The 10,646-nt window shown below is 42.4% G+C and overlaps 1 protein-coding gene across 2 annotated transcripts; it reads right to left on the bottom strand.

Moving 5' to 3' along the window:
- Nucleotides 1–1,395: 1,395 nt before the first annotated feature.
- LOC120745239 (zinc finger protein 239-like) lies at nucleotides 1,396–10,076 on the bottom strand. 2 transcript variants are annotated; one of them, XM_040049957.1, is made up of 3 exons: nucleotides 9,798–10,072; nucleotides 8,887–9,165; nucleotides 1,396–2,581 (listed from the first exon to the last, which is right to left on the bottom strand). In XM_040049957.1, the coding sequence occupies exons 1-3, from the start codon at nucleotides 9,967–9,969 to the stop codon at nucleotides 1,503–1,505; spliced, it is 1,530 nt and encodes a 509-aa protein (XP_039905891.1). In that variant the 5' UTR covers nucleotides 9,970–10,072; the 3' UTR covers nucleotides 1,396–1,502. The 2 variants fall into 2 exon arrangements, with proteins under 2 accessions (XP_039905891.1, XP_039905892.1); XM_040049958.1 differs by lacking the exon at nucleotides 8,887–9,165 and having other exon boundaries at nucleotides 9,798–10,076.
- Between the last annotated feature and the right edge of the window lie 570 nt (nucleotides 10,077–10,646).

The raw sequence follows: 10,646 nt of genomic DNA, 5'->3' as shown, positions 1-10,646 counted from the left end.
CGGATTTGAAAATATCGGATTTGTACTGTTCACACTGTCATAGCATGATTGGATATGGGTTGCATAGGGTCAGAAAAGTCAGACTTGATGCGCTTTTGCCTGCAGTGTGAACGTAGCCTTAGTCTCTGAAGTTTAAAAACTTTATAATGACGGGCTGAGGCACCTCAGGATTATTTGAGGGAAGACTGTGACATCTTTCAACATCCAGTGGGCTCCTTAGAGCGTTTTGGAGAGCCAGCTCTCCATGAAAGCGCATGCATCTCTTCGTTCTGCTCCTTCAGGTAGGTTGATCAATCTCAAGTTGGATCTGCGACTTGTTCTCTAGGTCATTGAGCTTTGAACGGAGCGTCTCTGCTTCCTTTTCCAGCTTTTTAACTGCGATTCTCCACTTGTGTCACTCTCTCAACGCATCCCTGTATGTCTTCTCGCACAGCGGAAAGCACACGGTCCAGTCTGCCGGAAAACTCTGACTTAAGTGTGTCGATAGCTTTCAGAATTTTCAACTTTTTTTTTCAACTGGCGGTGTGCTGATGTAACAGCCTTGTTAGTTTCTTCCTCGTCCTCAACGCCATCATGTAGCACACTAGCTGCAAACTTTGTCATGTCCATTTCCTTGTGAGACATTTACCTTGTTTCTTTGGCATTTTAGCTTGTCTCTTCCTTCGGGTATAACAAGATAAGAGTTTATAAAAGTGTGAAGTAGGAAATTTCAGAATTTGAAAAAAAAAAATGCAGCAGAGCTCCAAAACATGTGGCTTACAGCTACACAGTCTAAGCCAGAAGTCTAATTTAATTGTTACACCTGGTAGAGAAGCCACACTGATCATTTTATTAAAGATGAAAGAATTTTGACATTTTGTAACTCTCAGTGATGCGCAGTGTTCGTTTGACTTTGGGACCTGAAGCGGAGTTTAGGACCCAGATTACTCCGCGAGGCTCCTGACTACGGTAGCCGTAATGATCCGAATATCCATCAAGCGGTGCGGCTTCGTACTAAAACATTTTTTGACAGATTTTTGAGCACCGTATACCACATAAAATCAGTTTGAGGTCAGTAAGCACAAACAGAATTCATACATAAGGTGCACCGGATTATAAAGCGCACTGTCGATTTTTAAGAAAATTAAAAGATTTTAAGTGTGCCTTATACTCCAAAATATATGGTACATAAGGTTACAGATTTTTAGGATCACCTCTAAAGGCTGAAAAGAAACCCCAAAACACGTGGATAAAAATCAAAAAATAAATGAATGCATGAGAAAAAAAAAAAAAAAAAAAAAAAAAAAAAAAACTGCTCTAAACAGACCATTACAGACTGAAGCAGGCAGAAAGGGCCAGAGGGATTCTCAGCTTCAACTTCAAAGTCTCACATAAAACAGTGACCACAAACAGGAATACAGCATAAAAGACATTTATTTCTGGAAAACAACAACCTGTGAGAGTTCTCATGCAGTCTATCAAATTCGTACTCCCACTGAAACGTTTTACGAGCCTCTGGCTTTTCACCTGTGAGTTTTCTTGTGATGCATCAATATACTTTTTCGACTGAAACTTTTCCCACATGTTTCACACGTCAACAGCTTTTCACCCGTGTGGGTTCTCCTGTGAATATACAAATGGCTGCTTCGAGTAAAACTTTTCCCACATATATCACAGGGATATGGCCTCTCACCTGTGTGGGTTCTCCTGTGAATATACAAACGACTGCTTCGAGTAAAACTTTTCCCACATGTATCACAGGGATATGGCCTCTCACCTGTGTGGGTTCTCCTGTGATCATACAAATTACTGCTTCGACTGAAACTTTTCCCACACGTATCACAGGGATATGGCTTCTCACCTGTGTGGGTTCTCATGTGATCATACAAATTACTGCTTCGACTGAAACTTTTCCCACACGTATCACAGGGATATGGCTTCTCACCTGTGTGGGTTCTCATGTGAATATACAGAGTACCGCTTCGACTGAAACTTTTCCCACACGTATCACAGGGATATGGCCTCTCACCAGTGTGAATTACAAGGTGACGTTTCCATGTACTTCTAACTCTGAAACTTTTCCCACATGTATCACAAGGATACGGTTTCACATCAATGTGGGGTTTCTTTCTTTGGGCCTGATTCTTGATGGATTTTTGGCAAACATCAGACTCTCTATCTGTGGCAGCATTGCAGGGACCCTCTGACACAGTCCGGCTCTCCACATCATTGTGACTTCTGTCTCGCTTCTGTCTCTTCTTTGACACTGAGGTCACAGTTTCACTTAGCCCTGACTCTTCACACTTGCTGGATTCTTCATCTGTGCTTTCACTTTGAGGAGAGTCATCACAGAGGAGCTGCTCCCCATCTCCTCCTGGTTCACTGTGCTCTCCTTCCTCAGCAGCAGTCACCATAAAGGTATCAGGCTCCTCCTTCAGTCCCAGCTGCTCTCCCTCCTGACTGCTGCACAGTTCCTCCTGTTCCTCTTTAATTTGTGGAGGTTCTGGGTCCTTCTGCTCCACACTGGAGCTCCTCTCCTGGTCACAGAGCTGCTGCTCAGGGAGAACCTCCTGTTCCTCATAGATATGCTGCTGTGGGACGTCTACAGGGACAGAAGAAAAAAGTTACTGATGCAACCACAGAAACATTAACAGGACTTTACAGCATGACTGCATCACTCATGTATGTGGACTGACACCTGAGTTCACCTGTTTTGTGGTTTGAAAGCCACAGAGTTTAGAGAAAATGGGTCTCAATTGTTCCCATACTACTGACACATACGGGATCACTGAGGGTTTTCTCTTTTGCTCTTCTCCAGCTTTGACAAAAGTCCAGCTGGGATAACCACATTTACTCAGGGCCTTCTTGATTAGGGATGGGTATCATTTAGGTTTTATCTGTTACCGGTGCCATATCGGTACTTTTGAAACGGTGCTGGTGCTTAAATGGTGCTCGGACCGGTGCTTAAAGAATGGAGAACACAAACTTTGTCCAAAAACCTCTCATGTTCAGCTGTTTTTTTGTAAAAAGATAACAATGTTAGCCTTTTCTGCAGCTATAGGGCATATATAGTATCACTCTTGGCTGGAAGCAGTGCTTAATCAAGAGGGAAAAAAACAAAAAAAAAAACAAACCTTGTCCAAAAACCTCTCATGTTTAACCGTTTTCCACGTTTTCTTTGGTCATTTTAGCCTTTTTGGCCAGGGTGAAGGGAGTATCTGCCATCAAACATCCTCATCATTTCTGCTACACTGGCAGGGCTAGGGGCCAGGACTCTCCTCTTTGGGTTCTTGAGGGATGTTGCTAACTCTGGGTCCGACAACAGGCACCACACCCGCAGTAGATGTGCTCTGCGTGAGGTTTCGCAGTAAGCTATCAAATACGGCGCATTTCTTGGCATTTTAAAAAAACGCTATGCGTCGCCAGGTGTTTCATCAGATTTGAGGGTTACCTCCTTTGACAGTATCACAGTATCAGCTTAAAGCACTTGTTGCAGGCTGCTGAGTTTGCATCTTTTGCTGTGAAGTACAGCCAGACTTTTGACCGCTTCGCCTTGAGCATTTTTAATCTGTAGCTCTGCTCTAAAAGAACGTACGTACCTGGACCCGCCTACTATCCTCGGAAACGTAAAATGATTGGCTAGAATCCAAAGTGTATGACAATTCAGGAAAAAAAAAAAAGAAAAAAAAAAGCTTATGGCCACAATGGCACCGGATACCGGTACCCATCCCTATTCCTGATGTGCTGTTCTTCTGCTTCCCTGGCTGCTGTGTCAGTGGGGATGGTGTTCGCTCTGTGGTGTAGCATCCTAATGACACCCAGTTTGTGTTCCAGTGGATGATGAGAGTCAAACCTTAGATACTGATCTGTATGCGTAGGTTTCTGGTACACATCAGCTTTTAGATGTCCCCCATTACTGATGGAAATCTCACACTCAAAGAAGGCTAACCTGCCACTTTTCATATCCTCGCTGGTGAATTTGATGTGTCGGTCCACCGAGTTAATGTGATTCGTGAATTGTGGTATGTCCTGAGATTAGATTTTCACCCAGGCGTCACCTTCGACTGGCACAAACAATTATTCTGATAGTCGATTAGTCAATGATTAATTTTGCGATTAGTCGACTAATCAGATCATCATCCATTGGACGTAAAACGTACAACTTATTGCACCAGCAGCGTCTGCTCTTATATAACTATCATTAGCTTACAGCTTTAAGTGTGTAAGGTATGTGCTAACTAAAAATGAAGACAAGATGATAGTTTATTAAACTTTTAATGACCTTTGCAGTTTGTCCCGGTGGAGTTTAATAAACTCAGGCATCTGCTCCTTGCTATCTAAAATATAACACGACACTGGAGTAAATTCTCGACCAGCTCACACTTCTGTTTAATCAGTTTTCAGCTTGACGTTTATTCAGCTGTGTGAAAAGTAGAGATGGCACGATACCACTTTTATGTCCGATACTGATATCATAAATTTGGATATCTGTCGATACCGATATGAATCCGATATAGTGTATTTTTTAATCAAAAAACAGTTTTTTTTAAATATCTTGCTGCATTTTGTATAAGTTTATACTCAAGTTAAAAACAAAACAAACAAAAAAACAAAGCCAAAATTAAAGCTATTCTGTTATACCTGTATGAAAAAATACACTGCACCCAAAATATTTCATAGTTCAGCAACACTGATCAATCTAATGAACTTAAACCTGCTCCATCCTCCCTATTCTGGTATTTTAAAGAGCACTTAGCAGAAATATTAAGCAACCTAACTAATAGGGTTGTCAACTACCAACAGAAAAATAAACAAATAAAAATAGGGAACCACCCCCCTCTGCATCGTGATGCTTAATCAACACAATCAATTTTAATTTAATGCACGTGTAAAAAAAAAAAAAAAAAACCAAACAAACAAACAACAAATTATTTTTCCACACTAATTAAATAGATTCAACATCTTTCTTCAACAAAATTGCAGACTGCACAGATTTGTACCGTCACAAAGGAAAAAGTACTACAGCTTACTAGGGTATATTAGACTTAATAGTTACTATATACAGTAACGGACTTCTATATATTTTACATCAGATTAAAACTTTGGGTGTAAGATTCAGATAATTATTTATTAAAAGCTAGACATTTTAAATGAGAATAAGAAAGAAAAGTATGTCTTTGTGCCCCCTTTTCCCTGTTCATGCCCTATCGGCCCCCCTGGCTAAACTTTGCTAGATCCACCCCTGCACAGTTACCAGCCGTCAGCTGCGTAGAAAAAGATCCTCGAGTAGAAAGTAATATTAAATAAATTCTAACAACAGCTGATCAAGCTTAAACGTGCTGCTGTTGTTCAGCCGCTGGTTTCCTCTTTCTGCTGCAAAGTGGGACAAAAACAAACAAGAGAGAAAAGCCGATCAGCTGATCATTGATCAGTTTCATGATTGAACTAGCAGCAGGAGGGAGAGAGAGAGAGGCAGTCGCTCCATATATCGGTCGTTAAGCTTAACGTGGGAATGCTTTACTAACATTCAGAGATGAACTTACACACTTGCTTTACTTCTCTCTGTGAAAACTTTGTTGGAGATGAAATGCCGGTTTGGTAGCGAGGCTCCAAGTGCTCAACCAGACTGCACAGCACAATTTAGAGGATCATCATTTAGCCTGGAGAAATAGTTTGCTGCTTTATAAGAAAGCCCTCCGCAAAGCCAGAACATCTTACTATTCATCACTGATTGAAGAAAATAAGAACAACCCCAGGTTTCTCTTCAGCTCTGTAGCCAGGCTGACAAACAGTCAGAGCTCTGTTGAGCCAACCATCCCTTTAACGTTAACTAGTAATGACTTCATGAACTTCTTCACAAATAACATTTTAATCATTAGAGAAAAAATTACCAATAATCATCCCACAGATGTAATATTATCTACAGCTACTCTTAGTACCATTGATGTTAAGTTAGACTCTTTTTCTCTAATTGATCTTTCTGAGTTAACTTCTATAATTACTTCCTCCAAACCATCAATGTGTCTTTTAGACCCCATTCCTACAAAACTGCTCAAAGAAGTCCTGCCATTAATTAATGCTTCGATCTTAAATATGATCAACCTATCTCTAATAATCGGCTATGTACCACAGGCCTTCAAGCTGGCTGTAGTTAAACCTTCACTCAAAAAGCATCTCTAGACCCAGCAGTCTTAGCTAATTATAGGCCAATCTCCAACCTTCCTTTATATCAAACATCCTTGAAAGAGTAGTTGTCAAACAGCTAACAGATCATCTGCAGAGGGATGGTTTATTTGAAGAGTTTCAGTCAGGTTTCAGAGCTCATCACAGCACAGAAACAGCTTTAGTGAAGGTTACAAATGATCTTCTTATGGCCTCTGACAGTGGACTCATCTCTGTGCTTGTCCTGCTAGACCTCAGTGCAGTGTTCCATACTGTCGACCATAATATCCTATTAGAGCGATTAGAACATGCTGTAGGTATTACAGGTACTGTGCTGCAGTGATTTGCATCATATCTATCTAATAGACTCCAGTTTGTGCATGTAAATGGAGAGTCCTCTTCACACACTGAGGTTAATTATGGAGTTCCACAGGGTTCAGTGCTAGGACCAATTCTGTTTACATTATACATGCTTCCCTTAGGCAGCATCATTAGAAGACATAGCATACATTTACACTGCTATGCAGATGACACCCAGCTCTATCTGTCCATGAAGCCAGATAACACACAGCAATGAGTTAAACTGCAGGAATGTCTTAAAGACATAAAGACCTGGATGGCCGCTAACTTTCTGCTTCTTAATTCAGATCAAATTGAGGTTATTGTACTCGGCCCTGAAAATCTTAGAAATATGGTATCTAAGCAGATTCTTACTCTGGATGGCATTACCTCGGCCTCCAGTAACGCTGTGAGGAACCTTGGAGTCATTTTTGACCAGGACATGTCCTTCAATGCACATATTAAACAAATATGTAAGACTGCTTTCTTCCATTTGTGCAACATCTCTAAAGTTAGAAATATCCTGTCTCACAGAAGCGTCTGGACTTCTTTAAGTTCCTTGAAGACATTTCACCTCTCACCCGAGAAGCTTCTTCAGTTCTAAGGTCAAATGGTGGGGAGTCCCAGATATAAACCTAATGGGAGTATCCCCCCACAGAGGGACAAAAGGACCCCCTGATGATCCTCTAATCACCTGAGCCAAGGTGTGAAACTGGGTGTGGGTCCCAATCAGCCAGAGTTTTGGGTGAGTTCATTGTGAAACCTGGCCCCACCTTATCATGTGATTTCCTGAGGTCAGATGGCCCAGGATGTGAGTGGGCGTTAAGGCGTCTGGGGAGGGAACTCAAAACTGGATTATAGATGGCAGAGAGTTGGTGTCGTAAACCCCCGCCTCTGTTCAAAGATGGTCGCTCACAGTGGACAGATGCTTCTTTCACTCCTCTTTCAAACCATCTGTCCTCTCTGTCCAAAATGTGAACATTGGCATCCTCGAAAGAGTGTCCTTTGACCTTAAAGGATGTCAATGTTCACATTTTGGACAGAGAGGACAGATGGTTTGAAAGAGGAGTGAAAGAAGCCATCTATGTCCACTGTGAGCGACCATCTTTGAACAGAGGCGGGGGTTTACGACACCAACTCTCTGCCATCTATAATAGGTTTAAATCTGGGACTCTCCACCATTTGACCTTAGAACTGAAGAAGCTTCTTGGATGAGAGGTGAAACGTCTTCAAGCAACTTAAAGAAGTCCAGACGCTTTTCTTTACAAGCTCCTTTGACTACGATGACCTGGATGACTGAGAACCTTCACAGACATCCTGTCTCAGAGTGACGCTGAAAAACGAGTTCATGCATTTATTACTTCCAGGCTGGACGACTGTGATTCATTATTATCAAGATGTCCTCAAAAAACTCCCTGAAAAGCCTTCAGCTAATCCAAAATGCCGCAGCAAGAGTCCTGACAGGGACTAGAAAGAGAGCAGATTTCTCCTGTTTTGGCTTCCTGTTAAATCCAGAATTCAAAATCCTGCTCCTCACATACAAGGTCTTAAATAATCAGGCCCCATCTTATCTTAATGACCTTGTAGTACCATATCACCCTATTAGAGCACTTCGCTCTCGCTCTGCAGGCCTACTTGTTGTTCCTAGAGTATTTAAAAGTAGAATGGGAGGCAGAGCCTTCAGTTTTCAGGCCCCTCTTCTGTGGAACCAGCTTCCAGTTTGGATTCAGGAGACAGACACTATCTCTACTTTTAAGATTAGGCTTCAAACTTTCCTTTTTGCTAAAGCATATAGTTAGGGCTGGACCAGGTGACCCTGAATCCTCCCTTAGTCATGCTGCAATAGACGTAGGCTGCCGGGGGATTCCCATGATGCATTGAGTTTTTCCTTTCCAGTCACCTTTCTCACTCACTATGTATTAACAGACCTCTCTGCATTGAATCATATCTGTTATTAACCTCTGTCTCTCTTCCACAGCATGTCTTTATCCTGTCTTCCTTCTCTCACCCCAACCAGTCACAGCAGATGGCCCCGCCCCTCCCTGAGCCTGGTTCTGCCGGAGGTTTCTTCCTGTTAAAAGGGAGTTTTTCCTTCCCACTGTCGCCAAAGTGCTGCTCATAGGGGGTCATATGATTGATGGGTTTTTCTCTGCATCTACTGTACAATATAAAGCGCCTTGAGGCGTCTGTTGTTGTGATTTGGTGCTATATAAATAAAATTGAGTTGAAAGTGTGAGAGGAAAACCCCAACCCTGCCTCAGTGCAGTGTCCTCGGGTGAGTTTAGAGCTGAATGTTTGTTTAAACAGAGACACATTCACCTTCTGTCCTCCAGAAACATCCCCGCAGCCTCAAAGTAAACGTACCACAGAGCTGTGATCAGGATCCTCCCTCAGAGTGACACTCACCTGTCCTGTGCAGCTTTATTTCTGGTTTCCAGGTGATATCTAGCAGTCTGCGCTGATGGTCGATTTCTTCCTCGTACTGCACAGGATCATTACGAACTTCAGGCTCCTCCTTCAGTCCCAGCTGCTCTCCCTCCTGACTGCTGCACAGTTCCTCCTGTTCCTCTTTAATCTGTGGAGGTTCTGGTTCCTCCTGGTCCACATTGAAGCTTCTCTCCTGGTTCCAGAGCTGCTGCTCGGGGAGAACCTCCTCCTCCTCACAGACCTGCTGCTGTGGGACGTCTGGAGAGACAGAAGAAAGAAGTCACAACCACAGAAACATTAACAGGACTTTACAGCATGACTGCGTCGCCCATGTGTGTGAGAGTAAAGCCGTCCAATCAGCTGTAAGTCACTGATCTCAGATCTGCATTTATTCAGATAAAGACAAGACGTGTGGAAATGTGACCACAGGAACCGTGCACGTGCTGTGTATGACTTTAGCTTTTATGAACTGTGACAATCACCACAACGGGCCTGGGCGACCACTTTGACGTCACTGACGGAGAAATAAAAAAAGCCTTATTGTTATGACATTAACACTGAACTCTTTACAGCTCTGCAGAAGAAGAAAGGAAATCAAGGAAAAACCTTTTCAGGCTAGATTACTGAGTTTATGAGGTGCACCTGAACGCACCATCAAACACACGTTTCACCACCAAACAAAAAGATTTTCAAACAATTCACAGGATTGAGTGATGGATCCAGGTCAGAGAAAAGACTCAAATCCAGGCTGATTTCAGCGCGTGCTGTTTGAATGCAGCGCAGTCCTGTCCTCTGTTTGCTCTTTGTTCGCTCACATCTCCAAAAAGTCCTCACAATCAGAAACGTCCCGCAGAGCTGTGATCAGGATCCTCCCTCAGAGGGACACTCACCTGTCCTGTGCAGCTTGATTTCGGGTTTCCAGGTGATATCCAGCAGTCTGCGCTGACGGTCGATCTCTTCCTCGTACTGGACGATCGATTTTTCAAACTCCAAGAATATTTGTTCAGCAGCAGCAGTTAGTCGCTCGTTGATAAACTCTCTCAGATACTGAACTGGAGGCATCGTTACTGCCTCGGCTCACACACAGCACAAAGCGAGCCTTCAAAAGTTCACGCTGGAACAACCAAACTGCCGGCTTTTAAAAATGTTTACTTCCGCTTCGTGTCCCGCTCTGAAGTTCCGGCAGGAGGAGGATGTGCAAATACTTTGTTCCGCTTGGAATAAACGTCCTTCTTTCTTTCTAAAACCCATTTAAATGTACCAAACAGAGCCATAAATACATAAACAACGTGTTATAAATAATAAAGGAGAGAAAATGAAAAGAAAAGGCCTCATTCAGGTTTTTATCCATAATGAATCATATCCATTTAGTACTGATCATTCATATACTCAGCACCAAAAAGTCTGACGTGAATGAATACTAACACACGGCTTTATAATATTTTATTGCTTGATGTAGGTCTAGAATAAATGAGGAATTACACATGCTGTTCATTAAATGTGTTTGTGGCGTGCTCAGAGTCCTCATTGGTGGAAATCATTTGTAAAAAGTTCAAAACATAATGTCTAGATTTGAAAATGCAAATGCACAGCTCTTTGTGCCAAAGATAATGAGATGTGATGATGATTAAAGCATGTCCTGTTATGGAAATGTGAAAGAAATCCACGTAGACACAAACAGGTTTCAGTTAGCTTCACTCAGGGCACAAAGAGCAGCACAGAGCGTGGCAACAAGCTGA

This window comes from Simochromis diagramma, unplaced genomic scaffold (genome assembly GCF_900408965.1).
Source record: "Simochromis diagramma unplaced genomic scaffold, fSimDia1.1 OVJJ01000021.1, whole genome shotgun sequence".
Lineage (NCBI taxonomy): Eukaryota > Metazoa > Chordata > Actinopteri > Cichliformes > Cichlidae > Simochromis > Simochromis diagramma.
This window is presented reverse-complemented; position numbering and strand designations above follow the sequence as displayed.

Excerpts from the sequence above, each read along its gene's own strand:
- LOC120745239 (XM_040049957.1), bottom strand. The coding sequence starts at position 9,969 with ATGCCTCCAGTTCAGTATCTGAGAGAGTTTATCAACGAGCGACTAACT. Across the intron at positions 9,166-9,797 it reads AATCAAGCTGCACAGGACAG|ACGTCCCACAGCAGCAGGTC; the intron begins GTGAGTGTCCCT and ends CTGTCTCTCCAG. Across the intron at positions 2,582-8,886 it reads AATAAAGCTGCACAGGACAG|ACGTCCCACAGCAGCATATC; the intron begins GTGAGTGTCACT and ends CTGTCCCTGTAG.